This window comes from Theropithecus gelada, chromosome 16, assembly GCF_003255815.1.
Source record: "Theropithecus gelada isolate Dixy chromosome 16, Tgel_1.0, whole genome shotgun sequence".
Lineage (NCBI taxonomy): Eukaryota > Metazoa > Chordata > Mammalia > Primates > Cercopithecidae > Theropithecus > Theropithecus gelada.
This window is the reverse complement of record NC_037684.1, coordinates 41,450,033-41,475,428: the sequence shown is the minus strand read 5'-3', so window position 1 is coordinate 41,475,428 and position 25,396 is coordinate 41,450,033. Positions and strand designations below refer to the sequence as shown.

The 25,396-nt window shown below is 40.8% G+C and overlaps 1 protein-coding gene across 3 annotated transcripts in view; it reads right to left on the bottom strand.

Annotated features, from left to right (window-relative positions):
* BPTF (bromodomain PHD finger transcription factor) overlaps positions 1 to 25,396 on the bottom strand; it is a 151,395-nt gene that overhangs the window by 46,418 nt on the left and 79,581 nt on the right. For 2 of the 3 annotated variants that reach the window (XM_025361547.1, XM_025361546.1), the window contains 9 exons: positions 24,708 to 24,846; positions 20,962 to 21,141; positions 17,310 to 19,620; positions 11,923 to 12,047; positions 9,998 to 10,126; positions 7,152 to 7,302; positions 5,912 to 5,954; positions 1,301 to 1,547; positions 413 to 564 (listed from right to left, as the gene is read on the bottom strand). In XM_025361547.1, the coding sequence (XP_025217332.1) occupies positions 413 to 564; positions 1,301 to 1,547; positions 5,912 to 5,954; positions 7,152 to 7,302; positions 9,998 to 10,126; positions 11,923 to 12,047; positions 17,310 to 19,620; positions 20,962 to 21,141; positions 24,708 to 24,846 (3,477 nt within the window). Of the gene's footprint in view, positions 1 to 412; positions 565 to 781; positions 944 to 1,300; positions 1,548 to 5,911; positions 5,955 to 7,151; positions 7,303 to 9,997; positions 10,127 to 11,922; positions 12,048 to 17,309; positions 19,621 to 20,961; positions 21,142 to 24,707; positions 24,847 to 25,396 lie in introns of all 3 variants that reach the window. The other variant, XM_025361545.1, reaches the window with a different exon arrangement.

Here is a 25,396-nt window from a genome sequence, read left to right as displayed (position 1 = left end):
TGATCTGCCCGCCTTGACCTCCCAAAGTGTTTGGATTACAGGCGTGAGCCGCCGCGCCTGGTCCAGATTTTAAATTTGATTTCTTAGCGAGCCTACACAGCACACTTCCTTGGGTGGTCTAGTGCTGTCCACTGTTTTACATAAAAAAATGTTCTTTATAAAATCCTAGAAAGCAATTATTCTTCTTCATAAACCATACTTATGTGTCATTAACTAAATGTTAAATATTAAAACTTCATGTATCATTTTCACTTATCAGAAATATAACAGATTTTTTTCCTAATCAGTACTCTGTCACAGATGCAGTAATAGGCAAAGGAAACTGAGTTGGATTAATCTTGGAAGAAGCCATTATAAAAACAATGTGATGTGCTCAACACATCAAACCAAGTAAGTCGGTAAGAATTCTTACTTGTGAATTGCTTGTGGTTCCTCCAGAGCCTGAGGTATTGGGTCTAATTGTGACTGTTGCTGTCCTGGGCTGGAATGAAGTAAAGGTTTGCTGACTGGTACCTGTACTTGATGGAATGATACCCAGGACTTTCTGCTGTACTTGAACAACGCCTTAAAAAAAGATGAAGCCATAATTAAAAACTGTCACTTTATTAGAAAGCATTACGTGTTGCTCGGTTGTTGAGGAGAAACTACGTGTGGCAGGGTTTTATAGTGGGCTACATAGAATGTGAGATCCAAGGACTGAAATCAGTGAAAAGGAGATGAAAAATAATGGCAACAGTATGATCTGGCAAATGTGAATTAAAACTCTTCACATTTCCCTTACCTCCTTGTGTTGCTGGCACATTTACAGCGACAATCTTGCTGTTTGCAGGAAGTGGCAGTTTGGTAATTACTTTTCCTGCCATAGTGACTGGATTGCCTGTAATTTGGAACGTCTGACCTGTGCTGGCAATGGTTGTAGCAGATGTGGCAGCTGTGCTGGTGGCTAATGGGGTATAAGACATTTAATAAGCTTTAGATTTAAAATAACCAGCAACGTAGTGACTTCTAGGAACGGGCACCAATGCATGAAATGTGGCTCATTTTGTATTTTTAATAAAAACATTCCTCTCCACTCAAAGTGAACTATGTAAATGTTGAAAGTGAAATAATGTAAGAGAGGAGTTTGCTAATGTAATATTATGAACATTATTTGTAACAAACCAACTGTTACAGCTTGTTTGCTCAACTGGCTGCAAAAGAAAAACAATCTTCTAAAAAAATGTTTCATTTCAGTAGCTAAAAGGTTGAAAATTCTTTTTCCTGAACCAAAGTAATCTTTTACTTAATCATAGTTGTATACCTGAATTTGACTGGCCTTGCTTAACCCACGTAGCAAAGGTTTGATGAAAGTTCTTGTTTTGTTGGAATGTTACTGTAGCTGGAGATCCAACTTTAGTAGTTAGTACCATTTTGGTTCCAGTTGTAACCGAGCCACTTATGGGGGCCACCATAACCTTCTGTGCTGGAGAGATGGTACTGGTTGTACTGTTCGTTGGGGAAGTAGTGGAAGTTGCAATCACTGTTGGCTTCTGCTGCTCCAGTCGTTTCTAAAAAAGTGAGAGAGAGGAAACATTAATCAAAATAGTTCTAAATAAAAACAATACGATTCTACAAGTCCACAATTTCTCTCACCTTAATTCCACTACATTTCTGAAATATTTTACTTCCAAAAATATATGCCCATATAAATTTACCCTTATTTATGGCTGGCTGCGGTGGCTCACACCTGTAATCCTAGCACTCTGGGAGACTGAGGTGGGCAGATCACCTGAGGTCAGGAGTTCGAGACCAGCCTGGCCAATATAGTGAAACTCCACCTCTACAAAAAATACAAAAATTAGCCGAGCACTGTGGCTCGTGCCTGTAATTCTAACTACTCGGGAGGTTGAGGTAGAAGAATTGCTTGAATCCGGGTAGCAGAGGTTACAGTAAGCTGAGATCATGCCACTGCACTCCAACCTTGGTGACAGAGTGACTCCATCTCTTAAAAAAAAACAAAAAACAAACAAACCTGAATTTAATTTCTTGATGAAGGCTATATATATATATATATATATATATATGCACACATACACATATATATTTTTTGAGACAGAGTCTCACTCTGTCGCTCAGGCTGGAGTGCAGTGGCACGATCTCGGCTCACTGCAAACTCTGCCTCCCGGGTTTCATGCCATTCTCCTGCCTCAGCCTCCAGAGTAGCTGGGACCACAGGCACCCGCCACGCCCCCGAGTAATTTTTTGTATTTTTAGTAGAGACGGGTTTCACCGTGTCAGCCAGGATGGTCTTGATCTACTGACCTTGTGATCCGCCCACCTCGGCCTCCCAAAGTGCTGAGATTACAGGCGTGAGCCACCGCATCCGGCTCATATATTTAATTCCTCCAAGGTACCTATCTATGAAGGCAGTATTTTCATATCTCTATACCACATATATTACATTGAAAGTACTAAGCTGTTCATAGCAGAAAATATTTTATCAAGTTTTTCTGGCTTGTACAAATATCCAAGGTTTCAGACTGAAAACAACAGAGATGTGGGTAATCTTACTGGAGACAGAAACACCATGCTGCTCAGTGTTGAGATTCAGAGCTGAGAACAAATGCAGCTGTGAAAGGTTTCTGTTTCACTGTAATGTTAATTTATCCAACTATAAAAAGCATGTCAATAGTTAATGACACTATTATTAAAGTTGGCAAATCTGCAATCAAGCAGGCTGAAAATTATAGTTTTCCTAGACTTCTTATACAAATATTTTTATAGAAAAATACTTTATACTATACAGAGTTGTACAATATGATCTTTTAAACTAGTTATTAAAGATATTCTGTATATCCTTTATTACAGATTGCTAAATTTTTCTAACAGCTTATCAACAGTGGTGTGATGACCATACACATGTAAAACAACAGGTGAAATTTATTGCAAACCTGGTGGCAGATGCTTTACCTTCATTATCTTATAAGCTGAGGAAACAGAGACTAGAGAGGTTGTGGAACTGGCCCAAGGCCACAGAGCTAGTTAAGGGTGACGCTGGGATGTCTGCTAAAATCAAATTCCAATGCTGCACCACTATCTCCTGCCTTTGCAAACTGCTCACCTATGACATCACATCCAATTTTTTTAGGACTACTTTTGTACCTATCCTATATACCTGAATATAATATAAAGCACTTTACACAATTCCTCATTCCTCAGAAGAAAAAGAGTTTAGTTTTCAACTCTTAGAGACATCACCTGATTAAATCAGTTAAAGAAAAGAAAGAAGAAAAAAAAAAAAGAGGGAGGCAAAGGTGGGTGTGGTAGTGCGTTTGCAGCTCCAGCTACTCAGGAGGCTGAGGCCGGAGGATCACCTTAAGCCTGGGAATTCAAAGTTACAATGAGTTATGATCTCACCACTACACTCCAGCCTCAGCAACAGAGCAAGATCCTATCTCCTAAAAAAAAAAAAAAAAAAAAAAAGGCAAAGAAATAGAACAGATATATTAGTACTCATTTATTGGAGGATATGCCTTCAAAGCTGAAGTGTTAGCTATCTTCATAAATAATCATTTAAAATAGATTTTTAAAAGTAATATATTGGCTGGGCACGGTGGCTCACCCCTGTAATCTCAGCACTTTGAGAGGCTGAGGCAGGTGGATCACAAGGTCAGGCGTTTGAGATCATCCTGGCTAACACAGTGAAACCCCGTCTCTACTAAAAATACAAAAAATTAGCCAGGCCTGGTGGCGGGCACGTGTAGTCCCAGTTACTCGGGAGGCTGAGGCAGGAGAATGGCGTGAACCCGGGAGGCGGAGCTTGCAGTGAGCCTAGAGTGCACCATTGCACTCCAGCCTGGGCAACAGAGCGTCAAAAAATTTTTTTTTTTTTTTTTTTTTTGAGACGGAGTCTCGCTCTGTCTCCCAGGCTGGAGTGCAGTGGCCGGATCTCAGCTCACTGCAAGCTCCGCCTCCCGGGTTCATGCCATTCTCCGGCCTCAGCCTCCCGAGTAGCTGGGACTACAGGCGCCCACCACCTCACCCGGCTAGTTTTTTGTATTTCTTAGTAGAGACGGGGTTTCACCGTGTTAGCCAGGATGATCTCGATCTCCTGACCTCGTGATCCACCCGTCTCAGCCTCCCAAAGTGCTGGGATTACAGGCTTGAGCCACCGCGCCCGGCCTAAAAATTTTTTTTTTTAAAAAGTATATTACGGCCAAATGCAGTGGTGCTTGCCTGTAATCCCAGCACTTTGGGAGGCCTAGGTGGGCAGATCGCTTGAGCTCACGAGTTCAAGACTAGCCTGGGCAATATGGCAAAAGTCCTCTCTCTCCAAAAACTACAAAAATCAGTCAGGCATGGTGGTGCACGCCTGTAGTCCCAGTTACTTGGGAAGCTGAGGTGGGTGGATTACTTGAGCCCAGGAGATGGAGAATGTAGTGAGCCATGATTGTGCCACTGCACTCCAGCAGCCTGGGCAAGAGAGTGAGACTCTGTTTAAAAAAGAAAGAAAGAAAAAAAAAGTAATACATAAGGTTACATTGCAAAGATGAGAAAACACACCCAATAAAATTTTAAAAAATACAACTAGCCAGTTGTTATAGATATTTGGGTTTAGTGATCGATTTCCTATGACAGATAGCATCATACATAGAACCCAAAAGCGCTATCATCTCAAACTTTGATGTAAGTGAAGATAAGGACTTATAGTAAACTGAAAGATACATAAGAGTTTGAAAAAATGTTTTATAAAATGCTAGGGAAAACTGGTTTGAAACAAATAATTTGGTTTATATGTGATTTTTAAATAGTTATGTACGACTACGTTAATAATACTGTATATAGATATAGCTATTCACCTGTATCCTCAATGTTTATATACTGAAGTTGGTAAAAACTTTTAGAGTATTTTCTCAATAGAGTAAGTGGTTATATCTTTTATTCAGGTCCTCAATGTTTAGGCACATATAGCACATTGTATTTTTATTTTTAAAATTTGGTTTTTTTCTTTTATTAGAGACAGGGTCTCCCTATGTTGCCCAGGCTGGTCTCAAACCCCTGGACTCAAGGGATCCTCCTGCCTTAGACTTCCAAAAGTGCTGGGACTACAGGCATAAGCCACTGCGTCTGGCCCTGGCACATTATTTATAGTATGAAAACACCAAGAAACCATCATTAACTTTATAATAATCAATTACAACAAACTCTTATGGAGTTTTAGTATAATTTGCTTTTTCATAGATCACAGAAATCTTCCAGATTGGAAATTCACAAGAAAAAAATATTTTCAGAAATTACTCATGAAACTCTAAAGATAATAAATAATAGAAATCTTATTTCAGATGTCCTCCAGATAGGTATACTTTTTACAAAACCACAGCTTGGTGTATCCACAGAGCTGTTTTCAAATAATGACAATAAGATATACATGAGATACACTTAAAAAAAAAAAAAAAACCCTGGATGGGTGCAATGGCTCACACCTAAAATCCCAGCACTTTGGGAGGCTGAGGCAGGTGGATCGCTTGAGTCCAGGAGTTTGAGACCAGCCTGGGGAACATGGCGAAGCCCTATCTCTACAAAAGATACAAACATTAGCTGGGCATGATGGTGTGTGCCTGTAGTCCCAACTACTAGGGAGGCTGAGGTGGGAGGATAGGATAGCTTGAACTAGAGAGGTCAAGGCTCGGTGAGCTGTGATCTACTCCAGCCTGGGTGATAGTGAGACACTCTCTCAAAAAAATAATCACCAAAACCCACAAGAATGTATCATTACTGTGCATGGGTGTGCATGAATTTGGCTAAAAAATGTATGTATGTTGTCAAGTGGGACCAGGACCAACTCCCCCGGCTGATGGGAAGTCAAGAGCTGCTGTTTTGAAAGAGCCTCCATTTGGGCCTTGATGTCCTCTGCCTTCTTCTGTTCACTAACCTTAGCCTGTTGCTCAACTGCTTGTGCCTTTTCTTTCTCCACTCTGCAGGAAAAAAAGGAGAAACTTATCAGAAACTACCCTATTAGGCATCTAACATCTAATATAAGTGAAATCTGGTTGATTTTCACATCATACAAAGGTATGATATTATCTCAATTTAAAAATAAAACATTTGGCTGTGTGAGGTGGCTCATGCCTATAATCCCAGCACTGTGGGAGGCCAAGGCAGGCAGATCACTTGAGGTCAAGAGTTCAAGACCAGCCTGGCCAACATGGTGAAACCCCATCTCTACTAAAAATACAAATGTTAGCCAGGGCCGGGCACAGTGGCTCAGGCCGGGTGCGGTGGCTCATGCCTGCAAATCCCAGCATTTTAGGAGGCCGAGGCAGGTGGATTGCTTGAGGTCAGGAGTTCGACCCATCTCTACTAAAAATATAAAAAATTAGCCAGGCGTGGTGGTGGCTGTCTGGCTGAGGCAGGAGAACTGCTTGAACTTCGGAGGTGGAGTTTGCAGTGAGCCGAGACTGCGCCACTGCACTCCAGCCTGGGTGACAGAGCGAGACTCCGTCTTGGGGGGGAAAAAAAAAAGTTGGCCAGGCGTGGTGGCACATGCCTGTACTCCCAGCTACTTGGGAGGCTGAGGCAGGAGAATTGCTTCAATCTGGGAGGCAGAGGTTGCAGTAAGCTGAGATCGCGCCACTGCACTCCAGCCTAGCTAACAGAGCAAGACTCTGTCTCAAAAAAAAAAAAAAAGAGAGAGAGAGGACCTTACTAAACTATTCACCGCTAGCACTTAAAATCAAAGGTGGAGTAAAGTCAAGCTAGGACTTTACTGCACTGAATAAACGATTAAACTGATAATTCTTTCACCCCAGGTAGGGTAGCTCATGCCTGTAATCCCAGCACTTTGGGAGGCCAAGTTGGGTGGATCGCTTGAGCCCAGGAGTTCAAGATCAGCCTGAACAACACAGCAAAACCCCATCTCTGTACAAAAACTACAAACATTAGCTGGGCCTGGTATCATGCACCTATAGCCCTAGGTACTGGGGAGGCTGAGGGGGGAGGATCACTTGAGTCTGGGAGGCAGAGGTTGCAGTGAGCCAAGATTGTGTCACTGCACTCCAGCCTGGGTGACAGAGCAAGATCCTGTCTCAAAAAAAAAAAAAAAAAAAGTAATTTCCTGATTCTGAAGTGATAAAATCTTCAAATAGTTGACCAGGTATTAACCATTTCCTTACCTCTCAGCAAATGCCCTGATCTCCCACAATTCCAGCTCTTCTTCTGCTACCCAGGTTTCAATAATAACAGGGCCAGTTTGCTTGGGCGTTTCTGGTCTCTTTGGCCGCAGTGCACTTGATCGAAGGCCTTTCCTCTGAGGTGTAGGTGTTTCTTTGGAAAGGAAATCAGAGTATTTTAAGCAATATTGCTTCTAAAATTAAAGTACTTCTGGCATCTTCTATCATGAAAAATAGTGGTTGGCAAACTTTTCCTCTTAAATTGCCAGATGGTCTCTGCTGCAGCTACTCAGCTGTGCCTTTGTATCATGAAAGCAGCCAAAGACAACACATAAGTGAGTAAATGTGGCTGTGTTCCAATCAAATTTCATTTACCAAAGCAGGGTAGGCCAAGGCTCATGGGCTGTGGTTTGCTGACCCCCAAAATAAAAGGCTTATTAGCCTTTATACAACCTGTTTCTTCTACTTGGAGCACTATTCCTAGCCCCCACTGCTCATCTGACTAATGTCAATTCATCCTCCAGACCCCAACACGAATTCAACTTCCTACAAAAGACTAGCATGTTCTTCTCACACTTGGGTGTACAATATGTGTTTCCCTATCACCGCATACAGAAGGGGGATTTGAGAGTTACCAATATAAAGGGGAGATCTGAAACCTAAGAATAGATAAAATCTCCTCATAAAAAGATTTAAAAAATAAAAAGTAGGGAGGGACAAGCATTGAACCTTCCCATATATTCAATCACAAGGAAGCAGCAGACGAAACAGAAATGGTAGCAGGACCTGAATCGTACAAAGGGATACAAATCAAAGAAAAGTGATTTTAGGGGGCTGCAGTGGTTTGCATCAAAGGCTGTGGGGTCAAGGAGACTGAAGGCCTGTCAGGGACATCTTCCATCTGTTTCTCTGCCCATCAACAGAGCTCTTTCTGTGCCAGGATGACCCTGTGATTTTTTTTTTTTTTTTTTGGAGACAGAATCTCACTCTGTTGCCCAGGCTGGAGTACAGTGGTGTGAACTCAGCTCACTGCAATACCCCCATCCTGGGTTTACCAATTCTCATGCCTCAGCCTCCCAAGTAACTGGGACTACAGGTGTGTAATACCACATCCAGCTAATTTTTGTATTTTCAGTAGAGACGGATTTCACCATGTTGGCCAGGCTGGTCTTGAACTCCTGACCTCAAATGACCCGCCCGCCTCGGCCTCCCAAAGTGATGGAATTACAGGCGTGAGCCACTGCGCCTGGCTGCTGTTTTAATTAAGCTAAAATTTATCATCCACTAGGAACAGGTGTTGCTTCATTAGTGCTCTTTTCAAAAAGGTTATTCTCCAAGAACTCCCAAGTTAATTTAATCAAGTTTCAAAAATTAAGTGTATACATTTGGGGAGAAGTAACTTTTATAAAAACACTGTTTCTATCTAAGGACATTATCTTTTTATTTATTTATTTATTTGGAGACAGTGCCTCACTCTGTTGCCCACGCTAGAATGCAGGGGCACAATCTTGGCTAACTGCAACTTCTGCCTTCTGGGTATAAGTGATTCTCCCACTTCACCCTTCCAAGTAGCTGGGACTACAAGTGTGCACCACCATACCCGGCTAATTTTTGGTATTTTCAGTAGAGACGCAGTTTTGCTATGCTGGCCAGGCTGGTCTCAAACTCCTGATCTCAAGTCAAGTGCCCGCCTCAGCCTCCCAAAGTGCTGGGACTATAAGCTTGAGCCACATGCCCGGCCTGTATTTTTCTTTTCTTTTCTTTTCTTTTTTTTTTTTTGACATGGAGTCTCAATCTGTTGCCCAGACTGGAGTGAAGTGGTGCCATCTCAGCTCACTGCAACCTCCACCTCCCAGGCTCAAGCGATTCTCGGGCCTCAGCCTCCTGAGAAGCTGGGACTACAGGCATGCACGTTACCAGTATTTTTGTAACTTTTGTATGTTTTGTAGGGATGGGGTTTCACTACATTGTCTAGGCTGGGCTTGAACTCCTGGGCTCAAGTAATCCACCTGTCTTGGCCTCCCAATGTCCTGGAATTACAGGTGTGAGCCACTGAACCTGGCCTTTTTATACATTTCTTACTAGGTTTTCTCCTAAATATTTTTATTGTTTACATAAAATAACATGGACTTTATATATTTTCAATTTGGATACTACAATGAACTCCTATTAGTGCTAATACTTTTAATTCTCATGAATTTTCTAAGCATTCATAATTATCTATAAAAGTGTTAATCTTCTTTTCCAACATTACTCTCTTATCTTATTGCAACACATATAACACTGATATTATAATACTATAAGCTTTTCTTTGCTTCCTTGAGATTAGGGGCCAAATTTCATTCTTCTATGTATTTGCCACCCAGTGCGTATTGTATTGGTGCTCTATAAACATTTCTTGAGTAACTCTTTATGCCTCTTAGATTATCTCTAGCTTGAGCACTGAAGTATTTCACAGTAGTTTTAATCCTTAAGAAATCTTTATTGACCCACTTACATATTAGACTCGGTACTAGTTACCAGGACTTGAACAAACCAGACAGACGAGATGGCTGCTCTCTAGGAGCTGCTGGTCTGTGGTCAGGCAATGTCTCACATCTTAACTACAAGAGGTATTATTATAGCCCTTTGCTGTGCTTGGAACAAGGCTTATAGGCATCAATGTGTGTCTACCAGAATCTTCCTATGTTTATTACTTTAATATCATTTCCAAAATTTGGCAGTTGTAAAAAATTTCTTTTTTAAAAGGTGAACAGAGAGAAGAAAAAAAAAAAAAAACAAATTTCAATTCATAAAATACATGGCTAACAGGTTAATAATGAAAGAATATAATTCCTTCTATTCCTTACCTTTTGGTGTTTCTGGAACTCCAATGGGACAAATGATTTTCCTGATACAATATTCAGATCGAATGCCGTAAGGACCAACATCTCTCCTCTTAATTATTTCTGTTGTTGTGATTTCAGTTTCGGATGTTTCTATGGTGATTTAATTCACATAGTATTAATAACCAACTGAAATACTCAGAGACTAAAAAGGTACATCTGGTGCTTTCAAAAAGACACACATGGAATAAACTTTTGGAAACATCTGACTAATTAACAGGATCACTAACATCTAACAGGATCACTGCTAGACTGCAACAATACCGAGCTTCTTCCTCACTGCAAATTTCTAAATGAAACAAAATGCTGCTGGGTATAGCTGAGCTCCTGGTGGAAATACTCAATCAAAACAATAAAAAGCCTAGGACAGAAGCAGCAAGCACAGGCCTCCAGAAGTCTTAAATTTTTAATTAAACAATAATAAATATCTTTTAAAAAATGTAGACTGGCCGGGCGCGGTGGCTCAAGCCTGTAATCCCAGCACTTTGGGAGGCCGAGAGGGGCGGATCACGAGGTCAGGAGATCGAGACCATCCTGGCGAACACGGTGAAACCCCATCTCTACTAAAAAATACAAAAAAACTAGCGGGGCGAGGTGGCAGGCGCCTGTAGTCCCAGCTACTCGGGAGGCTGAGGCGGGAGAATGGTGTAAACCCGGGAGGCGGAGCTTGCAGTGAGCTGAGATCCGGCCACTGCACTCCAGCCTGGGCGACAGAGCCAGACTCCATCTCAAAAAAAAAAAAAAATGTAGACTGGTTCACACATAAGTAACTCATTTTATAATCTGAACTTTCCCTCCTGGCCCCTGGGATTTTATAGCATGTACCAAACTTCAACAAAGCTGTATGTGAAAACAATTTTTTTTGTGAGACAGCGTTTTGCTCTGTTATCCAGACTGGAGGACATTGGTGGACCATAGTCACTGCCACCTTGAACTCCTGGCTCAAGCAATCCTCCTGGCCCCAGCCTCCCAAGTGGCAGGGACTATAGACACCTGTCACCAGGCCTAGTTGATTTTTTTTTCTTTTTTAATTAGAGTTTTGTAGAGACAAAGTATCATTATGTTGCCCAGCCTGGTCACAAACTCCTGGCCTCAAGTGATCCTCCTACCTTGGCCTCCCAAAGTGCTAGGATTACAGGTGAGAGCTACCACACATGGCCAAAACTGTATTTTTAAAATACAAGCATTATATTTTATTATTATTATTATTTTATTTTTATTTTTTGAGACAGTCTCCCTCTGTCACCCAGGCTGGAGTGCAGTGGCGCGATCTTCGCTCACTGTAAGCTCCACCTCCCAGGTTCATGCCATTCTCCTGAGTAGCTGGGACTACAGGCACCCACCACCATGCCTGGCTAATTTTTTGTATTTTTCGTAGAGACGGGGTTTCACCGTGGTAGCCAGGATGGTCTCGATTGCCTGACCTTGTGATTTGCCCGCCTCAGCCTCCCAAAGTGCTGGGATTACAGGCGTGAGCCACCGTGCCCAGTACATTATATTTTAATAAGAAAACAGAGATACTTAAAATTAAGTGAATAGGCAAGTCATTTTAGCTTTTTGTTAAAAGTTTTTTGAGACGGAGTCTCGCTCTGTTGCCAGGCTGGAGTGCAGAGACGCAATCTCAGCTCCCTGCAACCTCTGCCTCCTGGGTTCAAGTGATTCTTCTGCCTCACCCTCCCAAGTAGCTGGGACCCACGTCCAGCTAATTTTTCTATTTTTAGTAGAGACGGGGTTTCACCACGTTGGCCAGGATGGTTTCGATCTCTTGACCTTGTGATCCGCCCACCTCGGCCTCCCAAAGTGTTGGGATTACAGGCATGAGCCACCATGCCTGGCCTGTGATTTTGGCTTTTAAACTTAAATTAGAAAATAACTCCCCTTCCCCTTACCTGTCCGTGTAGTCCCTCCTCCTGGAGGAGCCTTGGCCGCCATGTCATCCCATCTCAAACTTGCCCACAGTAACCGTAACATCAGGCTCACTCCAGCTAAGGACTTTACGGTCTGAAGTCTATACCTGAAAGGAAAACCAAAGAAATCCATATATATATATCTTTATGTATACACACAGACATACACATTCATATTCACTCTACTAAACTGAAGGGTTGTGTTTCTTGTACTCATTAGGACTTCAGTATTTATAATATGGTTTTCTAAGACTTTGGTATTATATGTCCTTTAAAAGAAAAACTTCTTTGTTCACAGGCATAACAGGCACCTAACTTTTTTAAAAAAGGGTCGATATCCATTTTAAATGCCATATAAATTTATAAAATGAGAATGTTTCATTGTAAGGTTGGTAAGGCAAAAATTCATGAAGATTTTATAAATTTAACCTAATTCCAAAATATCTGTTGGGAAAATTTTGAGGACCAAATATAGAGAAATAGATAATTGTTATTAAATGTGATAAAGGAGTTTTGAAGGAAAAATCCTAACTTTTACAAAAACAAAAAACCTGAAAATGTTTAAATTTTCTAAAAGAATAAAATGAGGTCAGATGTGGTGGCTCACGCCTGTAATCCCAACACTCTGCGAGGCCGAGGCGGGCAGATCACCTGAGGTCAGGAGTTCAAGACCAACCTGACCAATATGGCAAAACCCCATCTCTACTAAAAATACAAAACTTAGTTGGGCATGGTGGTGCACACCTGTAATCCCAGCTACTTGAGAGGCTGGCGGCAGAAGAATCAATTGAACCCAGGAGGCAGAGGTTGCAGTGAGCCAAGATCATACCATTGCACTCCAGCCTGGGTGATAAGAGTGAAACTCCATCTCAAAATAAATAAATAAATTAATTAATTTAATTAAATTAAACCCAAAACATCTTACAACTCTAGTAAGACCTTTCTAAATGGACAAAAACATTCTGCATCCAAATGGTGGTTCTTCAAAACATGAACAACTGGATGATGAATAAAGCTAATACTAATAAAACTTTAACAGCATTAGTGTAGTTTTCGAATTCTACAATGAATAATAAAATATTAGAAAAAGGACAATTACCAGCTGGGCGCAGTGGCTCACACCTATAATCCCAGCACTCTGGGAGGCCGAGGTGGGTGGATCACGAGGTCAGGAGTTTGAGACCAGCCTGGCCAACATAGTGAAACCCCATCTCTACTAAAAATACAAAAAATTAGCTGGGCATGGTGGCGGGCGCCTGTAATCTCAGCTACTTGGGAGGCCAAGGCAGGAGAATTGCTTGAGCCCAGAGGGCGGAGGTTGCAGTGAGCCGAGATCGCTCCACTGCACTCCACCTTGGGCAGCAGTGCGAGACTCTATCTCAAAAAAAAAAAAAAAAAAAAAAAGAAAGAGAAAGGACAAGACCGTATTACTTATCAACAGACAAATCTCTCTGTGTTCATGTTTGTTTCTAAACATTGTGTATGGAGTTATTAAACGTTTTAGACATTCTTTAAAAATACTCAAAATGTATTTCAAAATAAACTTACTTAACTGCATTAAATACCATGTCCTAAAATGGAATTCATTATATTTTTGTGTAAATGAATACTTTGTTGACATTTTCACTATACTTAAATGAACTTAGTGGTTGATTATGGTGTAGACAAAGCCTATAAAATAAAAATAATGTCCTCTTCTAATAGATGTGGAAGGTAAATCTCAAAAACTCTGCATGCAAAAGGCAATGTCCTTTTTTTTTTTTTTTTTTTTTTTTTTCCCCAGAGACAGAGTATTGCTCTGTTGCCCAGGCTGGAATGAAGTACAGTGATCTTGGCTCACTGAAACCTTTGCCTCCTGGTTCAAGTGATTCTCCTGCCTCAGCCTCCAGAGTAGCCGGGATTACAGGCGCCCACCCAAACATCCAGCTAATTTTTGTATATTATTTTTTTGAGATGGAGTTTTGCTCCAGGCTGGAGTGCAATGGCGCGATCTCGGCTCATTGCAACCTGCACCTACCGGGTTCAAGCGATTCTCCTGCCTCAGTCTCTTGAGTAGCTGGGATTACAGGCGCCCGCCACTACGTCCGGCTAATTTTTGTATATTTAGTAAAGACGGGGTTTCATCACATTGGCCAGGCTGGTCTCGAACTCCTGACCTCAGGTGATCCACCTGCCTTGGCCTCCCAAAGTGCTGGGATTACAGGAGGCATGAGCCACCGTGCCCGCCCTTTCTGCGTAGAAAGCAGTGCTTTCTATTGACAATATTCAGTTGGAAAAATGAACACTGTGAGAGGGAAAGCTCTAGCCAAAAAGTTGCTGCAGCTTCTGAACTTCCCATATCCACTTGTGACACCATTACTCTCTCTGCTGTGTTATTGCACTATGAATCCTCTCACCCGGACAGAGCAGGTCAAGGGGAAATCAGAGGGGAAATATTAACTAGTGCAGGGATGTCCCAAGAGGGGGAAAGTGTCTGTCCCTTTCAGACCATACCCCATAGTAATTCCTAGAGATCTTTAATGTCATAGGAGAAAGCAAATAAACATTTATTTGGAAGGAAAAGTTCATCCTCATTCTCTGTGGTCAAACAATGACTTTAAAGTATCCTTATTTTAAAATGGAAATAACACCGGGGAGGAACACACCACATGCATGGCAAGTCTGCTCATTCAAGCATTCATTCAAAAAATACTTGAGCATCTTCTATGTGTTAGACTATGTGACAGGAGTTGGGGACACAGAGGTGAACTAGAATCTGTCTGTGTTCTCAGAGCTGAGAGAGGAAAGGACAAGGGAGGGACATATGAGTTGGCTCGGGAATGAGGATCACAGCTTTGCTGGAGTCTCAAAGGACAAGTTAAGAGCATGGGAGTTGCTGATCAAAGGTAAGGGGCACAAATACACTAAAGAGAATAGTGTGCAGGAGTACACATTTCTTCTCAGAGACCACATCCAGTGTTTTATGACTGGAGGGAAGGGGTGTGGAGGTACAGAAAGAGATGAAGGTGGCATGAGAGAGAAAGGCAGAAGCCAGAATGCGCTGTACCAAATTAAAAGATTAAAAGAGAGCATTAAAAGGTATGTATATTAAGTCCTCTGAGATTTATCCAGTACTGGATGGGTTGTAAAGGGAAGTACTTTCCATGAATGTGATCTACAGGTGACAAATGCTTTCCCCGCTCCTTGCTGCAGTAGTTAGCAAGTCCCTTAGCTCAGTCAGACTATTCACAGGATAGAGGGGCATTTTAGGAGAATCTCTGGCAGCACTGTGGAGGACAACTATCAGTTCAACGTGACAATGAAGCACAGAATCAGGGCCTGGGAGGATGGGCATAAGGGAATGGATGGTATGGAGGGAAAAAGAGGCCCTATTGAGTCTATGAGACAAGTTTTCCAACATTGCTCAGCCTTAACATTAATAACAAAGATCACACATGCATCTTTGGCATTCTTAACTCCTAACCATCAGATGTATTCTATTCAAGTGTTAGTATAAAAATGCATTTCACGTGCATGGCTTTTTATAGCAATATGCTTTTTAAAAATGCATTCTAAAGTCATGATCAATTTACATATTTACCCATGCCTCCATTAGACAGAAAGGATTATGCTTCTCTCAAATTTGTTTCAGCAAATTAAGATGTTAGCATACATTTGAAGGCAGTATCGATTTAAAATGTATAATGTTTAATGGAAGGTATTTCCTTCCACTAAAAAATGTGAAATCAAGTAATACAAACTGCGCCATCGTGCATACTAAGACATGAAATTCAGCTCCTGATATTCAGCTGTGCAGAACAGGGCCCCGAGCAACACTTGATCAGGACCGGTGCCTAACTCTGCTGGAGCGTTCAGAGAAGAGTGCTTCCCAGTTGAGCCTACCCTCCGTTTCAGAATACAAAGAGCAGAAAGGTCGGCCTCCACAACTGCCAGGTCACTTTATAATTAAAGTATTTGTACACAGTAACTTTTCCAGTGGGAAAGAAGTTACCTGCAGGACAGTCAAGGACACATTTTGGGACCGCTCTCAATGAAGAAAGCAGAAAAGTGCAGAGTAATCCTATAAATCCATGAATTGTAATGAAGAGTTCCTTGATTCCCTGCAGGATTCTGCAAATCCTTCATTGCAGGCCCTGCAGAGAAATTGTACTTTTCAGCTGTCTCTATTGAATGTGTAATGGAGTGATGATATTTTATTTCAAATCAAAAGATGAGTTATAAAAAACTTGGTCAAACAAACTATGACTGGTTGTATTAATAAATGAATTCCTTCATAGAGAGTACTTACTTTTTTTTCTAATACTAGCTGATTGTAATATAAAGGAAATCAAAAAAGTGTGATTTTTAAAGAAATTGGAAAAATATTAAAAGACACACAAAAACGAAGCCTAAGGGGAAATGAAAACGGCTCCGTAACTCGCTGAAATAATTTGAGGATCCTAGCAAAATCTAACTGCAACTATGACCGATTCTGATTTCTAAAGATGTTCCCAGAACTCTCATGTTTTCAATGTTTATGTTCCATCCTTCTCAATTACAGGGGTGAAAAGATAAAGACAAGGACATGAAAAAGGAGAAAGCAAGGACAAATAACTGAAATGTGATATAGCAGATAAAGTACTAGACTGGGATTTAGGAAAACTGGGCACTATTCCTGTGTCTCTGTAGCCACAGGCAAATCACTGTACATTTACAAAACATAAGAAGTTCTAAGATCCCTTCCCAACATCAAACTACATGATTTTACAACTTCCAACACTATCTATTTAGGACGCATCCCCTAAACCTAAAGTGCCCAGAAAATTTTAAATTAGGACTCTTTCTGGGTTTAAAAAAATTTCTCAGAAATCTTAGAGACTGCCTATTCATACGTAAATAACAGAGAACTCCAAAACAAATGTTTATCATGCAAATAAGCTACATTAGGAAGATTTTCACATTATGATAAGCTTTATGAAATTTACAGGCATGTTTCTTTATGTCTTATTTTTTACGAATTACCTAATAAAATACAAACATTCCAGAAAGTTGGTGATTATCTTGTTCCCAGAGCAGTAACTCAGAAAATCAGATCACAAAAACAATCACGTCTGACACGTTCCTTTTGTCTTATGAAAGTTAAAACTGAATATCATTTTAAAACATTCTCTTAAATTTTAAGTCTTTAAACATTTTTCCCTACAAAAACTTTAGTACATACCAGTTGGCCAATTTTGAAGCTTTCTGTATCCTGTTTCCATTACTATCTTTAGCCATTAATATGTTTCCTGTCTTATCTCTATTATCTCATTTTTTAAAAATGAGATATTCTTGTGAGATAATTCTTTTAAAAATTTTCTCCCTCCCCAAATACATTTTAAAGTACATACCTCCAAGTGATGCCAAAGGTTGGTCTAGGAGAAGGATATGGCCATATATCCAAAGCAGGTTTTGCATTGTAATTAAAATAAGGGACCTCTCGGATTCCTCCTTTTCTGGCCAACTTTTTTAAGTCATCATTAGGCAAAACAAAAATGCTCTTCTTGCTGCTCTTGGTAACAAATTTTCTATAGGATGGCAGAGCTGTACCTGAGCGAGTCTTCTTTGGTCTTGAAAATTTCATCAGTTTCACTTTGTCTCGTGTGGAATACTCTTTGCTCACAGTCATAGATGTAACCAGCGTGCCTCCTGTGGTGGTCAGGGAGTCTGTCACTGTCGTGGTGACCACGGTTTTGCTCTGCTCCTTTACAGAGATGATGTCCACACTGCTGCCTGTGGAAGGTGTGGAAAGCTTGGTCACCGTTGTAGTGGTGGTTGTGACAGTGGATTTCGCACAATTTTCTGTGGAAGAAACCACAGTTTGCTTATCGCCTTTTTCTACCTTGATCACAGTTTTTGATTCTGTGGCCACAGTGGAAGTCATCGTAGTGACTTCTGTGATGACGGTTTTTCTTTTAGATTCTCCATTGACATTTTCATTTTTGTTGACAGGCAGACCATTTTCATCAATAAAGTCATTACTGAGATTAGATTCCTCTCCAGAAGTAACAGGTGATGAACTAACTTTCTTAACTTCTGAGGTTTCTATTTCCATATCTTCTACCTGATTAACTGAATTGCTTTCTGGACAAGATGGTGAAGGTGTGGTCGTCTGTGTACCGTCAGACTCTTTGGTTGATGGCAGGGTCTCAAGGCTATCTCGGTAGTTACCTTCAGCATCTGAAGAACTCAGTAAATGTGATTTTGTTTCGGAGCTGTTTCTTTCATTAAAATCTTCCATGATGACATCACCATTAATGAACGGCCTTACAGCAGATTCTTTAACAGTCAATGATTTAATATCATTCTCAGGGATTATTTTATTTATATTATTAACCTTTGGTTCAACATTACCACTTACTACTTTACTCTCAGAAATTTCTTTCAAGCATTCACCTTTCAAATATATCTTGGGTTTATTATCTTTTCCATTTATTTGAAATGTACTTGTTCTCTGTCCTTTCTTTTCAGACTCTCGATTTTCATTATTCTTTTTGTCAGTAGTATTTTTTAGCTTTATTTGATCACTACATTTATTAACTGATCTCTCCTCTAATTTCTTCTGCTGACTTGTTTTTTTACCATTTGCTTCAGTTACCTTACCCAGCAGTCTGTCCTCACAGTTTCCAGTGGACTTATCAGAAACCAATTCACATTTTAATGGCTCCAAGCCTTCAATACCTTGTTCTTGAGTTCTGAACTGTTCAGAAATACTTTCATTGCTATTCTGAACAATCATATCTTCTTCACTGCTATCGTGAATAGACACAGTATCAGAACTATTTTCCAAAGTGCTATTAGATTCAGAGTCACATCCCAGTTTTCCTTCAAAGTCCATTGCTTTTGACAGAGGTGTGGCATCTCTGTCATTGGTACTTTTAGGCACTGATGAATGTAAAGCACTCTTGGAAGAAGAAACGATGGTGTCGTTTTCCTCCTGTATGAGCAGTTTTTTGTTCCTATAGATCAAAGAACCAATATCACCTGCATTGGCTAGTTTAGAGTCATCAATGAAAATATCATTTCCTTTTGTTCTACTCTTACTGGGTTCCTGGCCTTTACTGGCAGGGTCAGAGACATTTTCTTCTATGTCATTTTCAACGGAATTTTGTTTCTGACAGTTTGTTTCTGGGCTCCGAAAGGAGACATCATCTAACACTTGATCTTTTGGATAAAGTTTGTTGGTGGTATGACTAGGATCACTCATTCCAAGAACTGAGGAATCACTTTCTGAACATCCCTGAATCAAGTCCTCAGGTCGATCATTATTTGCATTCGGGCTCTGTTCTTGTCGCATCGAGTCACTCTGACACCCTTCTTTTGCTTTTGTTATTACTGGTGATTCAGAGAGATTTTTTGAAGAATTTGTAGAAGTCTTTCCTATACCCTTAATTCCACCCTCCAACTTGATTTTTTCGAGGCGCTGTTTTTCTTCCAGTGTAAACTGTTTAATTCTCCTTTCAAGAAGTCCATCTAGTTTGGATGATTTTGTTTTCTTTTTGTAACTAGTCCTTAGATGAAAACCCTCACTAACATTGACCACATCTACTTGAGAACTCTCCTGACAATTTACATGTGACTCTGTTTTCATGTCATCGTCTATTTCCATTGGTTCTTCCTTGCAGGGTTTATCACTGTCAGAATCTAAAAGCTCCTTCACATCTGTGAAACAAAGACATTTATAGAAATGTAACTTTTACTCTGAAAGGAGGAATTTATACTTTCTTTTTTTTTTTTTGAGATGGAGTCTCACTCTGTTGCCCAGGCTGGAGTGCAGCGGCGTGATCACAGTTCACTGCAACCTCCGCCTCCTGGGTTCAAGCAATTCTCATGCCTCAGCTTCCCGAGTAGCCGGGATTACAGGCATGTGACACCATGCCTGGCTAGTTTTTGAATTTTCAGTAGAGACATGGTTTCACGATGTTGGCCAGGCTGGTCTTGAACTCCTGACCTCAGGTGATCCGCCCAACTCAGCCTCCCAAAGTGCTGAGATTACAGGCATGAGCCACTGTGCCTAGCCAAAAATATTAAAGTATCTATTTTTCTCATTTTCTCTCTAGAGTTTAAACATATATTTCAAAGTTCCTGGTCAATAAATAGTGTTGAACTTTATGAGACATACATCCCCAAAATAATTAAATATTCTGATCCTTAGTATCTAAAAACGATGGAATGCCATAATGAAAAAGTACTTAGTATGTGGCAGGCTACTGCACACGCTAGTACCTTCATGTAATATTTTGTATAGACTTTTACAGTTATAACATATCTCTAGCCACATGCATTATTTAGCTTATTTAGTTTTTTAAAAAATGACTTGTTACAAAAGACAATGTAGTTCCTCAAAAGGTTAAACAGAGTTACCATATGATCCAGTAATTCCATTCCTAGGTATATCTCCAAGAGAAGTGAAAACGCTTGGCCACAAAAAACTTCTGCATGAATGTTCATAGCAGCATTATTCATAATAGCCAAAAGAGGAAACGGCCCAATGTCCATCAACTGATGAATGGATAACAAAATGTGGCATATCCATACAGAGTATTATTCAGAAATAGAAAGAAAGTACTGATACATGCTACAACATGGATGAACCTTAAAAACATGCTAAGTGGATGAAGCCAGCCACAAAGGACCACATACTGCCTGATTCCATTTCTATGGACTGTCCAAAATAGGCAAATCCAGAGAGACAGAAAGTAGACCGCTAAGCTGGCGGCACTTTGGGGAAGGATTGGTAAGTAACTGCTAATGGGTATGAATGAGGCTTCTTTTCAAGGTTATGAAAATGTTCTAAGATTGACGTGATAATGGTTGAACTTTGTGACTATACTAAAAACCACTGAATTTACACTTTAATTGGGTGAATTGTATGGGATATGAATTACATTTTAATAAAGCTATTATCAAGAAAACACAACGCAGTACCTTTCCTGTGGTGGGACCCCGATCCACTGCATTCTTATCACCCCCAGGCTGCCCTCCACAGCTGACTCTCCTTACCTTGGTCCTTCTTCTCAGTAATCTTTGAGATATCCATTTCACTTTGGTCTGCTCCTTTTGCAGCATCTGAATCTTTTACCTCATCTTTTTCAGAATCAGGCTCTGTTTTTATTTTTTTGGGACTTCGTGAACATTTTCTTTTATCTGACTCATCCATATTTTCATCCATATTATTTTTGGCTAAAAAGAACCGTGTATAGCATAATTAACGTTATTTCCAGTATTAGTGCTTTAATATGTCAAGTTTAGTGAAAACAAACAAGTATTTTCCAGCAAGTTATGTTTCATTTTTTCATTTAAAAAAAAAAAAAAAGGACAAAGGTCTTATTGAGTATAAGGTACGATATAATCCTATATACCTGGCTGACCTAAAACATAGAAGGAATGACTGAATTTCAGACATTTCAGAAAACTTTGTACGAACATTTTTGGTGAAACATGATTTATGAAATTTGTTTTAAAACACTGCAGGATTAAAAAAAAAAAAAAAAAAGTGGACCTGGTGTAGAGGCTCATGCCACTCTACTCCAGCCTGGGTGACAGAGTGAGGCTCTGCGTCCAAAAAAAAAAAAATTGTTAATTCAGTAACATAGCTACAAGATAAACATTAATACTACAGGCTGGCGTGGTGACTCATGCCTATAATCCCAGCACTATGCGGGGCAGAGGTGGGTGGATCACCTGAGGTCAGGAGTTTCAGACCCGCCTGGCTAACATGGTGAAACCCCATCTCTACTAAAAATACAAAAATTATCTGGGCGTGGTGGTGCGCACCTGTGATCCCAGCTACTCAGGAAGCTGAGGCAGGAGAATTGCTTGAACCCAGGAGGCGGAGGCTGCAGTGAGCTGAGGTCACACCACTGCACTCCAGCCTCGGTGACAGAACGAGACTACGTCTTAAAAAAAATAAGCGGTCAGTGACAACTGAAAAAAGAGTGATAAAATTTGGATGGGTGTGGTAGCTCATGCCTGTAATCCTAGCACTTTGGGAGGCAAAGGCAGGTGGATCACTTGAGGACAAGGAGTTCAAGACTAGCCTAGCCAACATGGTGAAACCCCGTCTCTATTAAAAATAGAAAAATTAGGCCAGGCGCGGTGGCTCAAGCCTGTAATCCCAGCACTTTGGGAGGCCGAGGCGGGTGGATCACGAGGTCAGGAGATCGACACTATCCTGGCTAACATGGTGAAATCCCGTCTCTACTAAAAATACAAAAAACTAGCCGGGCGTGGTGGCGGGCGCCTGTAGTCTCAGCTACTTGGGAGGCTGAGGCGGGAGAATGGCGTGAACCCGGGAGGCGGAGCTTGCAGTCAGCCGAGATCACGCCACTGCACTCCAGCCTGGGAGACACAGCGAGACTCCGTCTCAAAAAAAAAAAAAAAAAGAAAAGAAAAATTAGCCAGGCATGGTGGTGCACACCTGTGATCCCTACTCAGGAGGATGAGGCAGGAGAATCGCTGAAACCTGGGAGGTAGAGGTTGCAGTGAACTGAGATCGTACCACTGCACTCCAGCCTGGGTGACAGAATGAGACTCCATCTCAACAAAAAAAAAGTGGTGATAACTGAAACAAAAGTGATAAAATCTGGGTGGGTGTGGTGGCTCATGCCTGTAATCCCAGCACTTTGGGAGGCTGAGGCAGGCAGATCACTTGAGGCCAGGAGTTCAACACCAGCCCAGCAAGGTGAAACGCTATCTCTACTAAAAATACAAAAATTAGCCAGGCGTGGTGGTACAAGCCTGTAGTCCCAGCTACTTGGGAGGCTGAAGCAGGAGAACTGCTTGAACCTGGGAGGTGGAGTTTGCAGTGAGCTGAGATGGTGCCACTGCACTCCAGCCTGGCTGACAGAGCGAGACTCTGTCACACACACACAAAAATATAATGAAAGAAAACTCGTGTATAAAGGATTATCACAATCTGTTCGATGATTCCAGAAAGTCCACATTAGTGGCTTCTAACATACTTTGTGTCACAGAACCCTATTAGAAATGGATAAATACTATGATCGTCTACCAAGGAAAAAAGTATGTATATAAACTTTTGTAATCTATTTCAATGGTTCTTGGACTCCTTGAAGTTTATATAACAGAATAAAAGACTGAAGAAAAATCATGAAATGCAATGTGTGACCTTGCCTGGACCTGGTTTACTGCTAACAGTAAAAAGGTACCTCTAAGACAACTAGGGCAAGTGGAATATGGACTGAAAATCAGATGATTAATTTATTAATTATAGTTAATTTGTTGAGTGTGATAATGACATGATGGTTATGGAAAAAATGTCTATGTAGCGATATATACTGAACTTCTGGTGAAACATAATTTCTGGGATTTGTTTTAAAACACTACAGGATTTAAAAAAATGGTCAGTGACAACTGAACCAAGAGTGACAAAATTTGGCTGGGAGCAGTGACTCACACCTGTAATCCCAGCACTTTGGAAGGCCAAGGCAGGCAGATCACTTGAGGTAAAGAGATCGAGACCATCCTGGCCAACATGGTGAAACCCCATCTCTACAAAAAATGCAAAAATTAGCTGGGCATGGTGGCATGCGCCTGTAGTGCCAGCTACTTGGGAGGCTGAGGCAGGAGAATTGCTTGAACCTGGGAGGCGGAGGTTGCAGTGAGCCGAGATACGCTACTGCACTCCAGCCTGGCAACAGAGCGAGATTCCATCTCAACAAAACAAAAACAGAAACAAAAACAACCTCCCAACCCCCACAAAAAAACCTCATTTATGTGACAGTGTTTTGGAAGCCTCTATCACTTCCTTTCTGGTTTTCTCTTACGTGCAACAATGCTAAGGTTACCAGATACACGACTCCTCAAGAAGTGAATTAGTACTGAATTTAAGATTTTTTTTTTTTTAAGAGATTGAGTCTTGCTCTGTCATCCATGCTCGAGTGCAACAGCACAATTGTAGCTCACTGCAACCTCAAACTCCTGGCGTCAAGCAATCCTCCTGCTTCAGACCCCCACGTAGCACCATGTGGCAACACGCCTGGTTAATTTTTTAAACTTTTTTGTAGACATGGGGTCTTGCTATGTTGCCCAGGTTGGCCTTGAACTCCTGGGCTCAAGTGATCCTCTGGCCTCAAGTGATCCTCCTGCCTTAGCCTCTCAAAGCACTGGGATTATAGGTGTAAGCCAATGCGGCTGGCCTGAATTTTTTTTTTTTTTTTTTTTTGAGACAGTCTTGCTTTGTCGTCCAGGCTAGAGCGCAGTGGTGCAACCTTGGATCACTGTAACCTCTGCCTCCTGGGTTTAAACCATTCTCCTGCCTTAGCCTACTGAGTAGCTGGGATCACAGGTGTGTGCCAGCACACCCAGTAAATTTTGTATTTTTAGTAGAGACGGGGTTTCACCATATTAGCCAGGGTAGTCTAGAACTCCCAAGTAATACACCTGCCTCGGCCTCCCAAAGTGCTGGGATTACAGGCATGAACCACTGCACCTGGTGGCCTGGCCTGAATCTAAGATTTTGAAAAATGATAATCAGGCGGCTGAGGCCTCTTCTAAAAAACAAGTTCCATTCTACGATCTTACAGAAATCTGAGACATCAAATTCCTGTGAATAAAGGTAATTTTTACAGTTTTAGGGTTTTAGTAAACTAAATTGGTAATTTTGCAGTACTATTAAAAATTTCAGGAAAATGTTTTTATCTAAAATATAGTCAATATACTACTACAAATTTATAAGAAATATAAAGCAGAACGATTATGCAGAAAACGTAATTTTAATTACTTACTTCCTTCTAATGACTTTCTGTAATTCACATTAGTATTGCCTGGCAATTTAGGAACAAACCTATAAACATGAGTTTTACTAATCCAGCTCCAACCACCATATCCTGTCACTCTGTACTCTTCACCTTTTTGTTTCCAAACCTGGTGTAAATGAAAACATTAAACAGTAAGAATGACAATGCTTATAAACCACATGTGGTTTTATGCATTTTTACCAAACAAGTTTCAAAGTGAGGCAAATTAAATTTACTAATCATCCCCAGGTTTTTCCAAGTGGGGACAAAAAAAAATTTACTAATCAACTTAGTTTTCACTGGGAATCAAAGGTCAATGAAATAATGCTCCTTTTTAGCATGTAAAAATTAAGACAATTTTATAGTTTTATAACAACTTCAACAAATTGTCCTCATAAGCCTCCTATATTCTACTAAGATAAACTGATGCTTTGTAAATTTGCCAGGAAGATGTACTTCATCCCTAACATATTACTTAAAAGACTATGTCAAAAGTAGGCCAGGCGCAGTGGCTCACACCTGTAATCTCAGCACTTTGGGAGGCCAAGGCAAGAGATCACCTGAGGTCAGGAGTTCAAGACTTACCTGGCTAACATGGCGAAACCCTGTCTCTACTAAAAATACAAAAATTAGCCGGGCATGGTGCTGCACGCCTATAATCCCAGCTACTCAGGAGG